The sequence below is a fragment of the Poromitra crassiceps genome (genome assembly GCF_964638095.1).
Source record: "Poromitra crassiceps genome assembly, chromosome: 5".
Taxonomy (NCBI): domain Eukaryota; kingdom Metazoa; phylum Chordata; class Actinopteri; order Beryciformes; family Melamphaidae; genus Poromitra; species Poromitra crassiceps.
Window position 1 is genome coordinate 58,236,599 of NC_139642.1, and position 22,562 is coordinate 58,259,160.

Sequence of the window (22,562 nt, forward strand, 5' to 3'; positions counted from 1 at the left end):
AGACACTTACATCAAATGGCACTTTGTCCCAAAGAGAGAGGAGAGAAGAAAACTGGGACCTTTACCAGGACTCGGCGTAAATTGGCAATAATAACAGTGTACACATAGTTGCAACAAAGGCTTTTTGGCAATACATCGTGTCACGGTATGTATGTATGTATGTACGGTATGTATGTATGTATATGTATATATATATATATATATATGTATGTATGTATGTATGTATGTATGTATATGTATATATATATATATATATATATATAATATATATATAATAAACACACACATATCTATATATATATACATACAGTATATATATATATATATATATATATATATATATATATATATATATAATCATTGCAAGTTCAAGTTCTTTGGCTCAGTTACAACTGTGCTATGAGGCGGAGGGGAGGGGAGGGGAGGGGAGGGGAGGGGAGGGGAGGGCTGTTGGAGCCGAGCAGCTGTTTGCATGCAGCCAGCAGAGACAAGACATTATTAATGGAGCTGCTGGTTGTGCAGTGAGCTTGGATTAGGAGTTGACAAGACAACACAGGCTCTGGATCATGTCGTCTGAACAGTGCGGCGTGGAGAGCTGTGCAAGACTCTTAATAATAGTAACATTTATTATTTGAATATTGTCTATGCTTTGCTGTAGAGATGCAAGCACCATTAAGCAGTTGAGTATTTGCGTGTGGGTTTGTGTGTGTGTGTGTGTGTGTGTGTGTGTGTGTGTGTGTGTGTGTGTGTGTGTATACTGTATACCAATGTCCAATTGCGTGCACCTGGGGTCAACTTTGCATGCGAGGGAAAATTGCGACAACTGAAGGAGTCAATAGCGGTGCTTTTGCGAGGTGTGTGAGAGTGCGTGCACACACACAGCCAAGACTACGTGGTGGTCTCGGCAGGCTTGTCCTCGCTGTCGCTATCTTTCAGGTAGCTGCTGGGTTTGTAGCGGGAGCGGTAGGACCCCTGGGACGCCCCCCTCTCTTTGTCTTCGTCGCCCTCCTCTTCGTCAGATCTGTCAAAGCAGAAGCGTCTCCGGCTGGGTGGGCTGGGGCAGGGAGAGGAGAAGAAGAAGCTAATGTTATAATCAGACATGTGATCGGGGGCAGGGAGAGAAGAAGAAGAAGCTAATGTTATAATTAGACATGTGACCGGAGCACAACTGAACAGGAAGCACTACCTTTCCTCCAAAATGCAATGTTAGGCGTGATCTAGGGATGCACAGTGATATCGCCACGGCAACGGTATCGGCTGATAAAGGCTTTAAAATGAAGTATCGGCATCGGCCTGAAACGAAGATTTCTGCTGATATGACAGGCTGATAAATCGAGTCTCTAATTAATGCTTACATAAATTTAAAAAAAATACGGCATGTTTTACATAAACTAAGTTGAAGTATTTTTCTTATTTTGCACAGTGAATGTGTGCATTTTGAAAAGCATTGAATTTATGTCTGCATCTGCCAGTGGGCCATCACCATGAGGGCAGGCATAATGATGTGTTAATTCCACTACGGGAGAGACTTGATATTCTCTGAAATTAGGTGGTGGGGGGGGGGGGGATGTGCGCATATATCAGTATCGGCCAAAAGAGTTGGAAAATATCTTTATATCAGATATCTGCAAAAACAAAATCCAATATCGTGCATCCCTTGCATGATCATAAGCACTCCAACAACACTGTAAACCCATGCGATACGGGATCACACCCAAGCATGCGGTGTTATGATGGTTACTGTGGGACTGAAGCCACACCATTTGAATAGTAAATAAATAATGTAGCTATTGAACAGAAAAGCTGTGACTACACACTCAATATGTCTCATTTGCACAATGGTGTGACGGTAAAATCAAATCCTCAATTAAACAAGACATCTGATAACAATATGATGAGTAACGATGTCAAAACATTATCCAAGTGCTCTTTACTGTAATATCTCCACACACAAAAATCCTAGATGAACGTATTAGGACACGGGGAAAAACCAAACCCAACCATCAGTCTACCTACGAGCGACCCTGGGTTTTAACATTATTTAACATTCGAGCTGCTTAAATATTGCAAACCCGGGGGTTAATTACTGTCAATCGTGCAACGTAAATGAGCTCGCTAGTTGGTGTAAATCGATGCTTGGGGTCTAATTATGCCTGCAGTTACGGGGCTGGAGGGAGAAATCTATGGTGGCCTCCGTTAATTGACGACTGCTGTTATTTTTACCTTTTCGCGGCGATAAATCACAGAGAACGTTTGGGGAGGAATTAGCAGCCGTGTCAAATCCACGTGAGGGTTGCTTCTTCTCACCACCTGAGCTAATCTGTACGATGATCAAATTCACCACGCGCCTCTAAGCCTCTTTCTCTCCCAGCGAGTCTTCCACTAAAGTCTTAATGGCATTACGACGGCGAGGAGAAATGTCCCAATAATTGTCATTCAACCGACATAATCCTAATTGGTGTACGAGGAGCGACCGGATTAAAGAACGCTATTAACAGGGTTTGGTTGGAAACTGAGAATGTACAGTAAACATCCACAAATGTCAGCGTGTCTAAGGCGAGACATCATCCAAAATACAACTGACAAATTACAATTTGAAACCGCGAAAGGCTAATATAGAGTAGTCTCTCTCCCCAGACTCAAATATGACGTTGAATCGCTGCGCTCCGCATACTACATAAATGAGTCTGTGCCACTTTGCGGCACCTGCTGCTGTTTTGAGGGCGGGTCTATGACCTGTCAGTCAATTCAAAATCGAATGACTGACAGGTCATAGCACCAATGAGAGAGTGGTTCATTTTCAAAAGTCAACAGAGTTAGGTTGGGTGGGCACGCCTGATCACTAAATTCGTTACTGATTGGTGCCCGCAGGATTTCGGGGGAACCAATCACTGTCCAGGATTCCAAGATCTGCAGCATGCAGTAACGTAGTGTATCGGTGTAAGAACTCTCATGGGTCTGGCATTGAGACTAACTATATACTGTAGCAGCTAGACCGAATGGGAGGCATTTAATGTGGACCAAAATGCGTCTTTGAAGGGTTAGAATCACACCATGCTTCCAAAACACTCTTCATTTCAGTCCATAGGCGACCACCTGCCTGCCTCAGTCACTGCCACTGTCTCGCCGGTACAGGTACTTCATCATCAGGTTGTCCACCTTCTTCTTCCTCTTCTTCTGCTCCTTCTTGTTGAGAGGCGGTCCCTCACTCGGTGGCTCTGCCTGCTCCTCTCCTTCGGGGCTGGCCGCCTGTCGCCCCGGGGCTTTCTTCACGCTGTTGGCGCTACGGTAGGAAATGGTGGAGGCACCGGAGCTGGAGTCCGACTCCGAGTCGGACTCGGAATCGGACGACGAAGAAGACGAGGAGGAAGAGGAAGACTCAGCCTTCTTCTTGGACTTCTTCTTGGCCTTCTTGCCCCCCTTCTTGGAGCTGCTGCGGCTGCGGCGCTCGTCAGCCGAGCTGTCGGACTCGGAGCTGCTGTGGCTCCTCTTCTTCTTCTTGCTCTTGTTCTTGCTCTTGCTCTTGCTCCTGCTGCGGACGCTGCTGCAGCTGCTGGCGCTGCGGCGGGCCGAGCTCACGCAGTCCACGGCGGACGCCGAGCGTCTGAGACTGCTTCCCCCGCGGCCGCTGTCCACGTCCCGGACGCTCTTGCGGTCGTCCTCGTCGTTGCGGGGTTTTCCTCCCTCAGCCTCGGAGTCTTCCAGGCTCGTGCGTTTGAACTTGATAGGCTTGAAGCTCAGCACCTCGTTGATGGCTTTCTCCAGGTCGGGGTCAAGGTAGTTGCGATGACTGACCGGCTTGACGTCCGAGGTATCCGCCGGGCCGTCGTCTCCGGCCAGCGATCTGGCTTGTGGCGGCGGCATGGACATACTGCGCCCAGTGGCGGAATGGGGACTGTACGCCGACCTCTCGGTGTAGGCCACACTTCGGCTATCATCGATATCAACGTCAAACTCGCTCAGGCGGCAGCTGCGCGAGAGCGACATACGGGAATCGGCGCGGCTGACGCTCCCGGGACTGCGACCGCCGGACCGCCTGCTCAAACAAGGGCTACTGGGACTGCGGCCGTACGACGACTCCCCGGCTCTCCCCTCCTCCAGACGCGAGGTGCTCCGACGGCGTCCGAGCGGGCTGGACAGACCTAAGCTGATGGTGGACTTGGCGTCGTTCTCTGGGCTTAGCCCGCGACGCGTGGAAGTCCGACTTGGCGCAATGGATGAAATGGTGGATTCCTTGTCAAAGTCACCCCAGCGGCTGTCCATGCCTTTTCTGGCCCGGCTGGTGGCCTCTGAGTAGGCCTGGGAGATGACCGATTCTCGGTCGTTGGCGTCGTCTCCCGCCTGGGACTTTCTCCAGGAGCTGACGGAGTAGGAGTCCTCCGGCGGGTCTGCGGCTTTGGGTTTCCCCTTACGGAAGGAGGACAGAGTGTCCTGTGACTCCGAGTTCTCTTTAAGGGCACTGAAGAGGGAGTTGTCGTCCCCTTTACCGCCGATGGAGTCCAGATTGGAGCGTTTTCGGTAGCTAAGGGAGCTCATCACGGACACAGGCCTGCTCGGCTCTACCTCCTTGCCCTCTTTATTGGCCTCTTTCCACTCTTTCCCTTCCTTTGCGTCTACATTTACAGCAAATCTAGAGAGAGAAGATGAGCGGACAGGATGAAGGAATGAAGAGGAGGGGTCAGGATGAAGGAATGAAGAGGAGGGGTCAGGATGAAGGAAGGAAGAGGGGGGTCAGGATGAAGGAATGAAGAGGGGGGGTCAGGATGAAGGAATGAAGAGGAGGGGTCAGGATGAAGGAATGAAGAGGAGGGGTCAGGATGAAGGAATGAAGAGGGGGGGTCAGGATGAAGGAATGAAGAGGAGGGGTCAGGATGAAGGAATGAAGAGGGGGGGTCAGGATGAAGGAATGAAGAGGGGGGGTCAGGATGAAGGAATGAAGAGGAGGGGTGAGGATGAAGGAATGAAGAGGGGGGGTCAGGATGAAGGAATGAAGAGGGGGGGTCAGGATGAAGGAATGAAGAGAGGAGGGGTCAGGATGAAGGAATGAAGAGGGGGGGTCAGGATGAAGGAATGAAGAGGAGGGGTCAGGATGAAGGAATGAAGAGGGGGGTCAGCAAAGATGAGGTTTCAGGGTAAAGAGGAGGGGAGTGAGGGGAAAGACAAGAAGAAGGAATGACGAATGAAAGCAACAGAAAAGTTGACACTCAGCAGAGTAGAGCAATGAGAAAATAAAATGAAGTCATAAAGGAGAGTGCATTTAGACCACACTACTAAATGGGAGGAGTTTTACGCAGAGCACAAATTGGCCCTTTGACAGAATATGACCAGAGATGGTTTACAAATCGGCAGAATAAAATGTCAGCGTTGTACGTTTTTGCAATTGACGGATAAATACGACGTCAATTTGAACGTCTGCATTTTACATTTCTGCAAACCTACAATCTCAACATAAATTTGAAACAAAACTGCATGCAAACATATTTTTGGTTTCATTAACGTGATATTCTACGCATCCGTGGATTGCAGAAACATAAAATGCCGACATATTATTCTGGCGACCAGGCTGTCAGTTCCAAAGTAAGAGCTTCTTCTAATGAGCCCTATATTGAAGCATGGCGTGTGCAACATTGATCGTGAATGTGTGGCTGTAAAGTCAAGCGTCACTGTAGCGAAATCCTCCGAGATGCATCAAGCTGCCTGAAAGCGTCGCCCATTGTAGTGAAATCCTCTGAGATTCATCACGCTGCCTGAAAGCGTCTCCCATGTGCGTGTATGTTTAAAGACACACGCTAAACCTGCTAAAAGAGGCGGCGGCCGCTTGCCAGACGAGTGAGTCAATGTGTGTCTTGTGCATGCACTAATGAGATATATTTAAAAACAGCAAAACTTTTTAAAGTTAGCAGCGACTCGACCGAGGGAGGGGAGTGAAATCTTCTGTTAAGGAGACAAATCTAGGGCAATGGAAGCTGTCAGCTGGCAGACACGTCCATTAATCTCGCCGAGAGGCTCAGGTAGACTCTGCCAGCTGGCCATCGGGCACGTCGATAAATCTACCATGGAGGCGGTTCCCTTAGAAAAAAGGCCTCCCGTCACCCAGGGAGTGACAATAAAGACAAAGCGTCTGGAAAATTCATTCAAATTATAACACTCCCCTCGATTCAGCCAAGTGCTCTGCTCCGATTGCTTTCTTTTCCTCTGGGTCGAACCATCTAAACCCTTTCATCCGGGGGGATGGGCTGATAACTAAAGCGCTCAAAATGTCTGACCGGACCGCTTACTATCGAAGTGACAGTAACATAGCCTGGTTAAAACCATCCTGATCACATGACCTCACATTCTGTTTCACTCTAGGTATCAGTCTGGACTTCCAGCCGCCCACGGCCATTTCCTGAAATTGCAATGTGACCGGGCCAATCAGGGCCGCCGCTGGCAATGGCGTCTCCCGATGCAACGAGCCGTACCGTAACGAGCGGTAACTTTAGTAGAGTAAACACAGACGTAAACATAGACTCAACAATTAAACAAGAACGAGCGTATGCACCAGCAATTTCTCAGTGGAAAAGACGTTTTCGTTGTTCTTCCAGGTGGATTTGGATCAGATTTGGCGAAGGAGTTGTCTGTCAAGGCAAGTACTCCCGCCCACTGAAATCGCTGGAAGAAGTTCAGACTGATGCGTAGAGCGAAACGGAAGTGTGAGGTCACGTGATCAGGACGTCTTTTTCCAGGCTAACAGGAACAGGAAGCAGAAATAAACCGCTTTGCCGTCGTACTGACCTGGAGCTCTTCAGGCTGCCATCATCCGAGAGGTTCTTGGCGGAACCTTTGTTTTTGGACAACCAAGACTTGACCCCGTCCACACGGTCCTCCACTTCAGAGTCCGTGTCTGAAGCCCCCGGACTGGGTCAGTAAGGGGCGAGAGACACACAGAACAAGTTAGAGGAAGCAAACGAGAGAGAAGAAACGGCAAAAGACATTGTGGAACGACACGAGCAAAGAGAGAAAGAGTGAGATATTATGGACAAGAAGAGAGGGGAGAGTGAGGCGAAAGAGGAGTGAGACTGGAAAAGGAGCTGGTGGGAGAAATGTTAAGAGCAATTCTTTGTAGTTTTAGTGTTAGTTTGACAACAAAGGAGGAGTGCCGCTTTCATTTTGTTAAAAGACACGACATGCAGTCAACTCAAGGAGCCCCGTAGAAATACACAAACACGGATGTCCGGGCAGGGCGGTGGTAGATTCCCTGCCTACCGACATGGTCGCAGGTTGCAGGTTCAAACCCCCGTGTTACCTCCGGTTTGGCCGGGCGTCCATACAGGCACAATTGGCCATGTCTGGGGGTGGGAAGCCGGGTAAAGTGTCCTAGTCGCTGCATTAGCGCCTCCTCTGGTCGGTCGGGGCTGATGCACGTGTTCTGATTTCGGTGCACCACCCGACAGTATCTGCCCTAAGAGACATTGGATTTGGTTCAGGATCCTTGAAAATGTCTTACAAAAATGCAATTTTCACAGCCTTTTGTCTTAAAAGTCTTATATACAGTATATAATTATGAGAGCGACCAACATTCAAGGGTTGATAAAACAAGAATGAATGAAGCTAGATTATATATTTAAAAAACGATATGAAAATATGGCTCTGTTCTTTCTTTTGATGTATCCACTGTTTACATATTCATAGAACAACATATTGTGGGGTCTTGAAAGACGAGTGAAAATGATCAAAAACACAAAAGGCAATGGCTGGCAACTAAAACAAAATGGCGGTGAAAGAGTTAATGGGCCATCAGAGCAGACACTAAATGGACCGATTATACCTTATAGCTTTTACGTGTGTATTTCACCAGTCACACACACACACACACACACACACACACACACACACACACACACACACACACACACAGACATATGCATACACATACACACACACACACACACACACACACACACACACACACACACACACGTGCAGACATATGCATACACACACACACACACAAACATATGCATACAAACACAAACATATGCATACACACACAGACGCACGCACAGACACATGCATACGCGCACACGCACGCACACACACACATGCACGCGCCCACACACACACACACACACACGCGCACACACACACAAACATATGCATACACACACATGCGCGCACAGACGTATGCATAGACACACAAACGCGCGCACACACACACACACACCAACATATGCATACACATACACATACACTTTGAGTTGTTGACAGAATGATTTGATACACAGTTGGGCACTGCACAGTTTCCCCTCTCTAAATTATCATTACACGTTGACAAACCACTGTGAGGCGTGGAGCGAGATGAGGGGAGGAGGGGGGAGGAGGAGGGGGGGGGGGGAGGAGGAGGAGGGGGGAGGAGGGGGGAGGGTTGTCATCAAATTTGACACGGATGAAAAGAGCACCACACTCATTAAGTGGCGTCAGAGCCCAGTGCTCGTGTGCTGCTGTGAAATTAAGTTGTTACAGCGTAATAGTCCTACTGAGACATCAGGGGGGCTACAGAGACATCAGGGGGGCGTGGGGGGACGGGGGGGGGGGTTCAAAATCTCTACATCTGTCTCAGAAGCCTTCTCCTCTTGCTGGGGGAAGGCAGAGAAAAGATGATTCTGTCCATCATGTTAAGGCATCGCAAGGCCCAGTGCCACCTAGAATTAAAATCATTAGCAGCCAGAGACAAAAGGCTCCGCGGGATTTCAGAGGAGAGATGTTCCATGATGGCTCTGCCCCGGTAAAATGCGAGAGCACACACCTCGCTCCCTTTCAGAGAGCACAATAACCTTGGATGGCAGCATCGGGATTGAACTCGCGGCGTAGAGGAGGGCGGGTCGGGGGGGGGGGGAGACGGGCGCGGCTCGTTCTTAAGCTGTAATTAGCGCTGCAGGCCACGCCTGGACTATTACACCATGTAGGGGCGCGTGTAGGATGCAGGCAGCATGGACTTGTCAGAGAGACTGGGTCAACATCAGCCAAAGAGGCCCCAGGAGAGGAGGCGGCCACGTCCGCCAGCCGGAGCTCAAAGCTTCCACAGCTTGTTTGCTCATCTTCGCCCGCCCTCTTTTGAGATAACGCTTCACGAGGATCCGCGTGTTTGTCCAGTTTTGGGCGAGTCAACACTTCCCCCGCGGCTTTCTTAGATTAGTCTTTTAACCTTTCCCTTATCTGGCAACACTGTTTTAAATAACTTATCTGGCAACACTGTTTTAAAGAACGATTCCTGCCTGCAGAAAATGAACTTGAGGAAATTGTTTTTGAAATGCGGTTGAGCATTTTTTTTTTTTTTCTTTTTGGCCTCACGACCCTGGTGACATCGCTCAGGAGTTTCCAGAGACTTGCAGCGATAGTTGTGTAAAGTCAATAGGAAAACCCCTGCGTCTCTCCATCACAAAGTAGTATAGATCGACTGATATTTCAACACTAAGCCAGCGTGACGTTTAGCGAAGTCAACAAGCAAGATCATTAATCCGCTTCAAATTCCTTGAAAATGAAATATAAAAAATCCCATAATGTGTCAGTTGCTAGAAGCAGTTTTCCTCTTCATGTGGACGCCACTCAATGAAGACATTCATTCTTCATGGTGATTTTAACCAAACATTTCCTCCAATCGTCGCCCTGCAAAGCTGGCCGACCTTATCCTGTGCGAATGTTTGGTTGTTGTTGTCGGGGGCGTACAGCGCCATGATGCATTCAGAGCACACACACAGAGAGAGAGAGAGAGAGAGAGAGAGAGAGGGCTCTCAGGGTCTAGAACCAAAACAACAATGGCGGGCACTATGTAATCGAGCGCTTCACACATGGTGTCAACCGCAATTTATGTCCTTGACCGCCATACCATTAGTTAAGCCCTGCCATACCATTAGTTAAGCCCTGCCCAAAGCCTAGGGGAAGCAAACAAACACGCAGGAGACATTCATTGTCTGTGACAATCTGCCGCCATTGGTTGTACATCTCTGTTACACACTATTACATTCATCATTAGCTGCTATGGATCCGCCTGCTCTGCTCCTCTGTGTCCCTGGGTCTTAGAGGCACTAGTGTTCATGCCTCGAACATCCCAAAACTCAGTGTGGCCGGCGGAAGTCGGGCGAGTCCCTGTGGGGTTGTTTGGAACGCAGCCTGGCACATGCATCCTTTCAAAGACTATCAAGAAAGCCACAGCTTGGAGAACGCCTCTTATCCACAGTGTCAGATCAAAAGGTGATTTCACTGTTTAGTGTGGCGCACTGGAGGAGATGTATTCAGATGGGCCTCTGACTTTTCAGTATTATTAATCGCTACTATGCAAATAGTCATGCATTACCTATTTAAAAAAAACAGCTTTCTGTATTTTGCAACAGATTTATACAACTGATATTATATTGTAATATTACAGACCCCCTAAAGTCATGTTTAAGGTATATTATAACATACTCTACTTTGACTAATAATTCGTGTCTGATATTGTTATTACACAGAAAAGTGAAATTATCTAGTTAAAATCCTTAAAATGGCTCCCCCTCCTAAAAGATTCCAGAGCCTGTAAATGTGGAAATATTGTTGATTTTTTAAAGTTGAACTGCTGAATACTGGACAGGGATTGGCTCCGACTATTTGTGATGTCATAAATCATGCTTGTGGGAAATGGCCTTTTTCGGTGAGAATCTTTCCACTTTCAACAGACGGATGTGAAAACAGCCTTGTAGTGTCAAACTCTGCACGGACATCATTCTGCACAGTGAAGCTCAGACATGACAAGTGACGGAACAAGAAGAAAAACAGATTTTTGAGCGGAGGCCGGGGGTCTTCAACATTATTCACACATATAGATATTGAATTTATCATGTATTAGATATGATTTATTCAAGTGCAGCAGTAGTGTTGTGTTAGCTCGTCATTAGCATTCAGAAGCCTCTCTGCTCTTTAGTAGGATGCTCTGCTTAACAAGCGTTTGGAGCAGCAGAGAGAGAGAGAGAGAGCGAGAGAGCGAGAGCAGACTGCTGGAACAAAGCAGTGACATGAGACTGGAATGGCCCGGAGCCAGAGGTTAACGCCGCGTGTGTGATGAGCGCCGCGGCTTTCTGTAGGACATTTGAGGGTTCTGCATTATTAAGCAAGCGCACGTCAAAGATTGATGAGGAACACGCCCGCCCCCACCTTCTCCGGGCGGGGGGGGGGGGGGGGGGCTTGGGGGTGGAGTCACCGTCGAGCCGTCACAGTCACAGCCAGCCCCGGAGCGGGTCAATGAAATATTAAGGGGGGCCCCGGGAAACGAGAGGGCAGCTCACCGCCGACCGCTGTTCAAACACGGCACAGCGGCGTTCCGACACGGCGGTACACCCAGCGGGAGAGAGAGAGCGAGCGAGCGGGGCTCTCGGAAAACAGCGAGAAAGGTCCCGGCAGATTCCCACAGGGGGCGAGCAGGGAGAGGTCGTGACACACAGCGATGGATGGGGGGGGGGGTTGCCTGCATCGCTGATATGTGCTCACTTCTGCCCCCTCAATTGTAAGCGGTTAACCATACATATCATCTGAGGAAGGGGGGGGGGTCGTTTGTTTCAAGCGGTTAACCACACAGATCGTCTGAGGGGGGGGGGGGTCGTTTGTTTCAAGCGGTTAACTATAGAGAGGCAAAGTGGAACGTCACTTCCTGCTTCAGCACTGTACCAGAGATTTTCCTCCACCATTTATTTTCCCATAGACATTTGGTAAAATGCTTATAAAATAGTTTTACTTCGTCGAACCAAGCGGTTCAGCTAACACTATAATCGGGAGAGACCATAGAACATTTAACTCGGACCAAAACTTAAAAAAACAACATAGAAAAAAGATTTTCTTTACGTTTTGGGCCCAGTGAAATGTTATGCGATCTCTCCTGTTTCTAAATATATCTGTACCGTTTGGTTTGAACCAGTAAAACTATTTTTATAAGCATTTTACGAAATGTCTGTGGGAAAATAAATGGCGGATGAAAATCTCTGGTACAGTGCTGAAGCAGCAAGTAGGCGGTCACTTTGCCTCTCTATACAGATCGTCTGGGGGGGAGGGGGGGGGGGTCGCTTCTTTCATGCTCGGGCTGGAGAAACGTGCCAAAGGCATTCATGCAATTCAGCATGTGACGTCATGCAATGAAATGTGGAGCAAACTGGGGTTAGAAGGGAACTGCTGAGCACTGGATGATGCAGTATCACTGTCTGGCCACACATTAAAGGACACAACCTTCCTCGGATGCACCGTTAAGATGCCATCAGTTTGTGATGTGCAATGCATTCCACAAGTTATGCTGTGAAGAAGGATTGTTAAAGGTATACTATGCAACTTTCTTAGGGCCCTTCAAACATAAACAAACATTTTCTTCTTCTTTTTTACATCTTAAAAGCATATTCTTAAAGAGTGCTGTAGGACTTCGAGATGGACAATGTGCTCTGTTAATTGTCATTATTGCACCATAACTCCACCATAACAATGTTTACAAACAATACAATTGTAAACAAACCGTTTATGGCTTTCAAGTACATTTAAAATTCATTTTTAGCTCTTACAAACATTGATACATTCCTTGTATCAATAGCTCTGTCACAGATAAAAGATACTTAAAATGTTAAAAAAAATAAAGAAAAAAGTTTGTTTACATTTGAAGTAAACAAACTTTGCATAGACTAAAAAGTTGCATAGTATACCTTTAAACCATCTTAGTGTTTTTTTGCCTTTAAATACCAGAGTTTCCTCGGACATAATATGACCACGTGACAGTGAACCAAGAGAAACTGTTCCCCTCTCGACTATCGACTACTCTGGTCTATTCAGACTGTAGGATACTGCATCAGTTCCAGTGATGAAGGCAAAAACAAAACCGACGGACGATTCCGTCAAGAGTTTCCGATCGTGCGCTCTGGTTCCTCACGTTCGGTTCTTTCTTTTCTGATACTTTGTCACCATGTCTTGTAAACTGGTGGTGATGGCGGATGGAGGGACAGAGACAAGAAAATAACACAGAGAACAAATAGAGGGACAGATGAGATAAGGATCAGTCAAAAACAAAGCACATGAATAAAACATGAGTTATGCTTAAAATAGCTCAACAAGGCGTGGCCATCATGGTGGATGCTGACATCAGCCCAATGTTGGGTTCTTTTTCCCCGTTGGGAAAGAGACTGTATACAGACGTTACCCGTTTCAAAGTACCCTTTTGCTGCCACCTGTTGTGACATTAAGGTCATGTTCAGACTAGGAGGCCAAATCCGATTTGGGAACTTTAGTGACCTATTCATGACTTTATCCAGATTGGTTTTATGAGTCTGGACGCTCCAAGTCTGATTTGTGTCACTTGTCCCAAACCACATATGGAGGTCTGGACACACAGATCCGGCTTGAACACTTGCCCAAATCAGATTTGTGGCAGTGCGGACACACTCCCAAATCAGATTTGTGGCAGTGCGGACACACTCTCAAATCAGATTTGTGGCAGTGCGGACACACTCCCAAATCAGATTTGTGGCAGTGCGGACACACTCTCAAATCAGATTTGTGGCAGTGCGGACACACTCTCAAATCAGATTTGTGGCAGTGCGGACACACTCTCAAATCAGATTTGTGGCAGTGCGGACACACTCTCAAATCAGATTTGTGGCAGTGCGGACACACTCTCAAATCAGATTTGTGGCAGTGCGGACACACTCCCAAATCAGATTTGTGGCAGTGCGGACACACTCTCAAATCAGATTTGTGGCAGTGCGGACACACTCTCAAATCAGATTTGTGGCAGTGCGGACACACTCTCAAATCAGATTTGTGGCAGTGCGGACACACTCTCAAATCAGATTTGTGGCAGTGCGGACACACTCTCAAATCAGATTTGGGACGCCAATCAAGATAATGATGATTAATGACTTTATCAGCAAATCAGATTTGCCTGTAATGTGAACATGGCCTAAGTGTCTTTCTTTGGCTGCTAGTTCACTGAGTTTTGGTCATGAGAGTGATCAGACTAAAACCATTTGGAATCAGTGGGGCTTTTCTATCCTGCATAGAGTGCGGAGAAGAAACCCTAACAGTGCATTCTAATGAAACCTGACTCTCCGTGCTATTTACTGCTGTGAGGCAGAGAGAGACGAAAGCTCTCTCTCTCTCTCTCTGGGAATGTGTGGGGAAACTACAGTGGCGAGTAAATACTGTAGGTATTCTTATAAAGGAGCAGCCCATGAGAGGGGAGAGAGACTCAGGTCATGTTATTCAGTGTGTGTGTGTGAGGATAACATGACATAAGTGGAGGCAGAGCTCCCCTCTGATTGCTTTATCTGCAGACCCCTCGCAGCGCGGCATCCATCTTAGCGGCGTCGCTCACTCTGCCTACCCCCCGCCCCCCTTCTCTGCATCCCCTCTGTCGGGCTGAGCCACAGGCTAGCTGTGCTAACTGCTACCTGTGCCCAGGGAAGCCTGGGCCCTGCCTGCTGTGAGGACGGAGCTATTTACAGGTGCAACAAGTACGTTTTTTTACTGACCCATAGCACAAAATGACCGTTACATATCTGTGGGGTGTTTCATACGGTTGTTGCTCATCAATACCACTGGCCTACAAATACATGCACACAACAATGTGACTGTTGTCAACACTGTCTGCAAGGCAATACTCTTAATTAAGCCATTTACATGATTGCATACACTGACAACTTGCTTACATGGAAGTACTAATTTTGATTCTTATAATTAGAATTGTGGAAATCTTTTGTTGTTGTTGTTGCTATATTAACTTGTTTTCCTATCCAAAATTTACAAAAACAATTACCGCCATGCTTCTCCCTCTACCGCATCCTGTGGTTGGTTGCAGCCGTAGGACTATTTCTCATTTTAATTACAAAATGTCATGCTTCAGACCACTGTTGGGAGACCTGCTGGAAAGATAACAGATTACAGCTCCCTTCAAGCTCCACATGGCACAGGGACCTGCACCCATGGCGCAACTTGATCACAGTTCAAGAAACGCGAGACCCCATTTACACCTGGCATTCAAACGGGTTTTGTTTTCGGGTGATCAGATTGCAGTCGGATAGTGCTTGACCACATTAAGATGATTACATTTACAGCTGGTATTAATTAATATGCGTCTCTCCAGTGCCCACTTTGAGATACGACTGCGATCGGATCAGGCAAGCTCCATAGCGTAGAGCAGCAGATTTGCATTTTTACACGTGTGTTCAATGTGGTCAAAATGTGTCCCTGACCACCTGTGGAAGCGGTTTGGCCGATCGGATCACAATCCGTCCTCAATGCGTCTTGGGTGCATTTTACTGTACACCTGTACTTTCATGTGGGCAAACCACTGACCTAAATAATATGGATGAAGCCATCCACTATTTTTTTGGAAGTTTTGCAGTAAAGTGTTGGTCCGTGATCGGCAAGCTCGGCGATCACTGGACAGGCGAGCTGTCAATCACCCCCTTTTCTATCATCTATTTGACTCTAAACGGGGGAGTTATTATATACAAAGTCAACCCCCTACAGTTGTTACGAAAGGTGAAATGAGCTACAGTATATAGGCCAAAAGCGTGTTTCGGTCCATTCTCTAAACATGCGTAATCACTGTTACAAAGTGGCACATTTTATCATCGGGGGTGAGGGGGAACGAGGTCACTTCCGAGTCTTCCCTCGAGTGGCCATTTGAGGAACTACAGCTTTCAGGATTACTTCCGCGACTTCCTCTGAAAAAGCCAGAGCTAGCCCACTGGATCAAACACGATCTGATTGCAATCTGATCACCAAAAACACATGTTAATGCAGGGTGTAAACGGGGTCTAAGTTAAATACCTGTCCCTACTGGTGCTTTTCAAATTGGGCGTACTCCTATGTTGGTGCGATTATGCGATGAATACAGAGCCAGGTGTTTGCACGGGCTCTGCCTCACTCACATCGTCATCTTAATTGCAATATGATCACATTTTTGATGTGCATGTAAATGTGGCTAATGACTTCCTGATTACTTGGCCAGATGCTGAGATTTCTGCCTCTCAAAACTCACTTTGTGGCCCAACTCTTATGGAGAGAAAAAACTACACACCCATTGGAATTTCAAGACCCTCCAAATCCAACCCCAAATGAATGTGCAGGTACCTATTGATTATATCTTCATTGTCGTCGCTCTCCATCTCATCCTCGATGGCCGCCTGGAGGTCGCCGATCCTCTTGAAGGCCAGCTTAAGGTCTGCCTGCAGGCTCTGATTAGCCGCCTCTAAACTCTCGATGTCCATTTCCTGTTGATTAGACGAGAGGTATAATGAACCTTTCAATTGACCCGGGTCAAAGGTCGACCGCTACAAAGTCTGTGAGTTCATCTTAATGGATGCTGCTCCTGAAAGGTCGTGGGGTCGTGACTGTTAATGACTGCGGATCAATAGCTGTTCTTAGTAATGTCCCTTTTCCTTGCTGTGGGTGAGGTCCTTAAAAGGTAGAACCCGCACACCGAGGTAGTATAGTTAGACTTCTTTATTTACGTAAAACAATGTTTCGATCAGAGATGGATCGTCGTCTGGTCAAAAAAAAATCGTACATTCCATATACTATACCCATGTAGGCCTAGCCCAGATACTGTGATATGTCATCTGGTATGATTTTAGAAATATGCTATGTAAAAAGTTTTTTCTCATTGTAATTTTCTAAAGAGAACTTTTTCAAATTACTTTTCCAATTGTATCTGCAATTCTTTGTCTTGATTGTAAGGTTTTCTTTGTACTATGTCTGCGCTTTGTTTATCTGCCTAAGTGTAGTTAATTTGAGCCTGATACTTGAGGACTGTCACCTGTGTCTACTCAGTGAGTGACATCACTCATCAGGAGACGTCTATATATATTGTATACCTCGGTGTGCGGGCTCTACATTTTAAACATGTACTGCATCTAGCCCAGCACCCTCACTCGATGTGCGTATAGTTCTTTTCTACTATAATAAGGTCCTCACCAGCTCGTGCTTCTTGCGGCTGGCCTCCCCCTCCTTCTTGGCCAGTTCTCCCATCTCCTCCTTGACGTCTCGAATCTGCCTCTGCAGCCGTTTGTTCTGCTCCTTCTCGCGGATCTCGCTGCTGCTGCGCTGGTCCCGCTCCTCCGTCAGCTTCTCCAGGTTCTCCTTCAGACGGGCTACCAGGCTCTGGGCGGCAACACAGAGGGGAGGGACACATGACTCAGGCTCCAGACTACTCTAACCCTAGTTTGGTCATTCTGCACATTAGCCCTTAGCATATATATAATGTACAGAGAGCTGGTCCCAATCGCTAAATCAGTCATGCGAAGCAGAGGAGTTTTGATCGCCCTTGCCCGAATATTGACCGGCTTGCTATATACATTATCCAACATGGCATACACAATAATTTAACACAAAATATTGATTAAAGCTTCTGTTGAAAAAAAAAAAAAAAAAAAAACTCCAGCCGGATTGCCCGCAATAAGCAAGGAGAAACCTCTTTTGGCTCAAGGTGGCGCTAGTTAATTTAGTTAGATATTGTCAGTGTCGGCCACTCCTGATGTAGTCTCGCTGGCCAGCCGCCTCTCCCTTCCATCCGAGGAGTCTGGCGCTGCAGGTCTCCATAGTGGGATTGCGATGGGCGGCGCTTAGCGGCAGTGCCCTTGGAAAATAGTTTCCAACAATCCAATTTGCCGTTTTCAGCGTGTAGCAACGAGCTAGCGTGTAGGTTTCTGCCGTTAGCTTGCTAGCTAGTTAGCGTTGTTGTTTTCACTGAGGCGGCAGGGCACTATTTACAGCGACACACAGGGAGGAGGGAGCGGAAGCCGCTCTGATTGACATGGTCGGAGCCAATGACAGAGTTTGTAATAAGACGGGAGCGGACATCCGGCTGCCACCGAAACAGTCGCTCCAATGGGAGAGCAGCTGTACTCCTCGGACTGAAGGGAGAGGAGGCTGGACAGCGAGACTACTCCTGATGTGATGGAGCTTCCCCCCTGACCACAGCTAGTCCAAAATCGACCCACTAGTACCGTAGACTCTAGTTTCTTTGATCACATATTTATGAATTCGCCTGAATTGACTAATGCAGAATTTTGATCACATCACACACAAGTATGCGTGCATATTTAATTCTTATTTTACTTATTTATATGTATATATTGTATGTATACTGTATAGATGTCTGAGCAGAGAAATCATTCCAGTGTGTTATGGGAGCTTCAGGGGCAACAGTTGGTAAATGAACCATGGTGATGAACCCACTACCCACCATCCTTGACATTAAAATACAAAGAAATAATAGATGGGTCCATCAGACCTCATCCGTCTGTCTGTGTGTGTGTGTGTGTGTGTGTGTGTGTGTGTGCGTGTGTGTGTGTGTGTGTGTGTGTGTGTGTGTGTGTGTGTGACCCTGTGTATGCAGACATAAATCACTCGGCTCGCTTTGCCTGACATTGGCTTTTCGATGATGCTCAGGACATTTTGGGTGTAGACCAGGGGTGGGCAATTTTTTTCCCCTGAGGGCCATACTGACTTACATCAAGTAAGTGAAGGGCCACACATTGGAGATTATACCTGCCAACACTCCAGATTCTCGCGGGAGTCTCCCTATTTTTAACCCTCTCTCCCGTTGTGATTGCAAAAATGCAGGCCGTATTTTGCCCATGTGTGGTGTACACAAATCACTCAGCTCCCTTTGCCTGAAATTGGCTTTTCGGTGATGTTCAGGACATTTTGGGTGTAGACCATTTTGCTCTGAGTCTGAGCATGTTATGGCTGTCAGGCGCAGGGAAGTCATAGCAACAAGGGTCAGGGGGAGAAAAAAAACCCGCTGGAAGGGGAGGGGGGTGGTTAGGGGAGGGGGGTGTGAAGGGGGGGGGGGTGGTTAGGGGAGGTTAGAGGGAGGGGGGTGTGAAGGGGAGGGGGGTGGTTAGGGGAGGGGTGTGTGAAGGGGAGGGGGGTGGTTAGGGGAGGGGGGTGGTTGTCTGTTGCCGTGCAGTGAGTATGGATAAGGGCATAACTCTTCATCCCCACAGAATTCAGTTTGAAGGCCATATTAAGAATTGATGAGCTTATTTGTATCAATAATGCAGCGGAGCCTAAAACATACACTCTGGTATGTAACCTTGCCTAAAACATGAATCCCATATGAGCAGACATGCTTTCAGATCTGCCCCGACTCGATCTTCAGCTCCTCCATTATCTGCTGGCCGTGTCCATATTGCAGCACTGACTGAGTGGGTGTTGTGCTCTGCCTGCCTCCTCCTCACATCTCTATTGATTGAGCTCTGCTGACTTATACTTCTCTGGCAACCTGGAATATTCACTCATTTCCCTTTTCAGTGTTGTGAGAGAAGTCATCAAAAGCAAAGGCAAAATGAGCGCAAGCCCCTCACTCAGCGGTGGCCTTCCTATATGGCCCGCGGGCCAACTGAGGCCCGTTGCCTGTTTTTGAGGGGACTGCCATGATTTCTATTTTATTTTTCCCAAGAACATCGTATTCACCTCATGTTCAGACGCGGGGGTGGGCCAAATTCTTCCGGGTCGTGTTAACACTTCCGGCGGTCACGGCGCGAAATACAAAAGAACGTCAAAGGAAGAGAGTTGTTTTTGTAGCGGACAGTGCAGGGGGTAAAACAAAGAACGTAGTCTACTACTTTGAGCTCGGTACACAGCAAGCAAGCGGAGTATCCACTGTTAGCCAGGTCAGATAACGTTATCGTCGACAATGACGAGCACTTTCTTGTAAAACATACCTGGAGTCCAACAAAGAAAGCTTCAGGTGGTTTTCTGTCCTCCGAGCGCAGCTCGAGCCACTTACTGTACGTCTATAAGACCTGCAGATGTTAACGTAATTAACGAGCCAGTTACATGGCGTTGCATTCTTAGATATTGCCGTTTGCTTTTATTTGGTATGTTACATACAATCGGCTAAATTATTAGTTAATTCAGAGTTAGATGATATTGGAGCAGCTGGCCATTTTCTTTTTCTTTTGCCGGAAGTCATCACACGACCACACAACCGGGTCAAATGGGCGTGGCTACATAAGGTGAATATACTGTAGATGCATTGATTGACCATACTGTAAATTCATTTTGGTGAAATTATCTCTGTCATAACATCTTGGCAGAGAAACCAATAGTTGACCATGTCTGCATGTTCTGAAAGTTTTAACTTTCATAGCCTATCTACCGACTGACACATTGCATCAGAAGGTGGGCACTTGGGCCTTGAACTGTATTCACTGAGAGTTGTGGAGGAGTGTTGGAGACTGCCTTGCCTCTTTCTTAACCTTTTCTCTTGTTCTTTATTTATTTTTATTTTGCACTGTTTTTTGAACAGCCTTAACCTCTTGCCACAGAAACCAGTAATTGAAAAGAAAAGAAAATATACAGAAATACCCACTGTAATAGGTGAGCACATCAATAAACTACTGTAAGGTCCACAATTAAACTGTTCAGAAAGTGTTGTATCGTTATTTTGGATAGAAAGTGAATTTTTGAGGGCACGGGGGTTTTCTGGTCTAAAAACATCGCCCTCCAGTGTAACCGGTTGAAGACTCTTGTGCTTTTGTAATATTGTTTGGTTTTGGTTGCTTTGTTTGACTCCTTATTATATTTTTCTGTAGGTGGTCTTTTCCACACTGAACATTTCACAAGGTAGATTAATATGGCGAGCTAAATTTCACTTTCAGCGTGGAGTGTGAGGAGTGGAGGGAGCGTGCGTGCCTGTAAGCGCATTGCACAGCTAGTAATAACCCAACTGAACCTTGCCAAAACGAACACGCGGGGCATTTTATCAGTGGGCGAGAGAGGATTTCAATTTCTCCCTGCGAGCGTGCAGATGGTAACCTTTATCCTTCACTTCAGCTTTTTGTCGGGGGCAAAATCAGAAAGTAATTTGAAAATGACAGAATAACAAATGGCATTGTGGTAGTGAAAGTAACACAAAGCTGCAGGACGAGCTAAAGGAGGCATGGCCATGTCTAACCGGTAGAGGAGGAGGTGGTGGAGCTGGTGGAGCTACTGTACAGCAGAGCAGAGAGGAGGATGGAGCTTAACAATGATGTACAGTTAGGAGAGCCAGGGCTCTTTCTAAAGGCACATTTATAGTCTAGGTAGTGTTGTCACGGTTTTCGGTACTTCGGTACTTAGTCGGTACTACATTGTTTTCGGTACTTCGGTACCTGTTTCTGCATGGTACGGAGGGTATCGTTTTTTTTTTTTTTTTTTTTCAATAAACAATACTTGAGGGCTACATGTCACTGGTGTTGCACTATCTGTACTCACTGCCATACAGAGTTGAATGTAAGAAGTAAGCAGAAGCACATTGTTTTGTTGAAGGCTACATGCCATTTGTTCATTGGAAATGGTTGCATACTTTAATAAAGGAGAATATGTTGAAGAAATATCAGTCTGTTTTTTTTTACCGTGGTACCGAAATTGGTACCGTGGAAATTCACTAGTACCGATACCGACTACTGAATTATTGGTACCGTGACATCACTAGTCTCGGTGTCTGTGTGACGTAAACGTCTTCGTCAGAGGTTGTACGTGAAGGCTCTGTGTTGACAACCATGTACAGTACAGATGCAACTCATTTAGTTCACTAAATGAGTTGCATCTGTACTTTCAATTTTTTGTGACACGCTGTCGCTATAAGGGCATGACTGTGCATTAGGGGTGGGGGAAAAAAAATCGATACAGTATAGTATCGTGATATTTTGTGTGGCGATATATCATATCGCACGAATGCCAAGTATTGCGAAATGTTATGATATGAATTGTCCAGTGCATCATGCAACATTTAGGACAGGTTTTTATGATGGTGTTGGTTAGTCTGTCTGCTTGACAATCCCATTCTGCTGCAATAAGAATGACTGAAGTGAGATGAACAGACTGGAAACTTTTATCTCATTAGATGAAACAGATGTTGACAAAGTTTGTTTTCCTTTGGGGACATCATTTGAAATTGAAAAAAGGTAAGACATCGCAATATATCACAATATTACAATGCTCAACATATCGCAAAACTAGCATATCGCAATACTATCGTATTGTGACTTAAGTATCGTGATAATATCGTATTGGAAAGTTGGCTTCTTTCTCTCCCTCCCTCTCTCTCTCTCCAAGCGGACTCAAGAAAGCAGGAGAACTGTCCGTGTGCGCGTCCTCTCGGGAGAAGATCCAGGGCTGAATGAATGCAACAACCTTTCGTTGTGTTTTTCCAAAAGCTCCCTGACCCAGAGGCAGCCCAGTTCACCCACCCACCATTCCCTCCCTGGCCCACTCATGTATGCCTCCTCTCCTACACCCCCAGACCTGTTTGCCTCTCACCTCCAGGCGTTTGACCTGGGTCTTCTCGAACTCCAGCTTGGTCTCCAGCTCGCGGATCTTGGCTTCCTGCCGGCTGACGAGGGATTTCTCCACCATGGACTGCTCCTGGAACTCCAGCTGGCTCTGGAGAGCTTGCATCTACACACGCACGCACGCACGCACGCACGCACACACACACACACATTTTTATTTTTAATCGTTTTTTACAGTTGTTACTCAATTAGTTTGGCCACATTGCTGCAGTACTGCTGCTGTACTGCTGTGGT

At 46.8% G+C, this 22,562-nt stretch overlaps 1 protein-coding gene across 2 annotated transcripts in view; it reads right to left on the bottom strand.

Moving 5' to 3' along the window:
• Positions 1 to 368: 368 nt before the first annotated feature.
• Positions 369 to 22,562, bottom strand: part of myo18ab (myosin XVIIIA b) — a 213,398-nt gene continuing 191,204 nt past the window's right edge. Inside the window, exons 36-40 of one of the 2 annotated variants that reach the window (XM_083637539.1) lie at positions 22,297 to 22,434; positions 16,960 to 17,145; positions 16,117 to 16,256; positions 6,775 to 6,897; positions 369 to 1,054 (exon numbers count right to left, since the gene is read on the bottom strand). In XM_083637539.1, coding sequence (XP_083493665.1) covers positions 889 to 1,054; positions 6,775 to 6,897; positions 16,117 to 16,256; positions 16,960 to 17,145; positions 22,297 to 22,434 — 753 coding nt within the window. In that variant the 3' untranslated portion in view covers positions 369 to 888. The remainder of the gene's footprint in view (positions 1,055 to 6,774; positions 6,898 to 16,116; positions 16,257 to 16,959; positions 17,146 to 22,296; positions 22,435 to 22,562) is intronic. The other variant, XM_083637540.1, reaches the window with a different exon arrangement.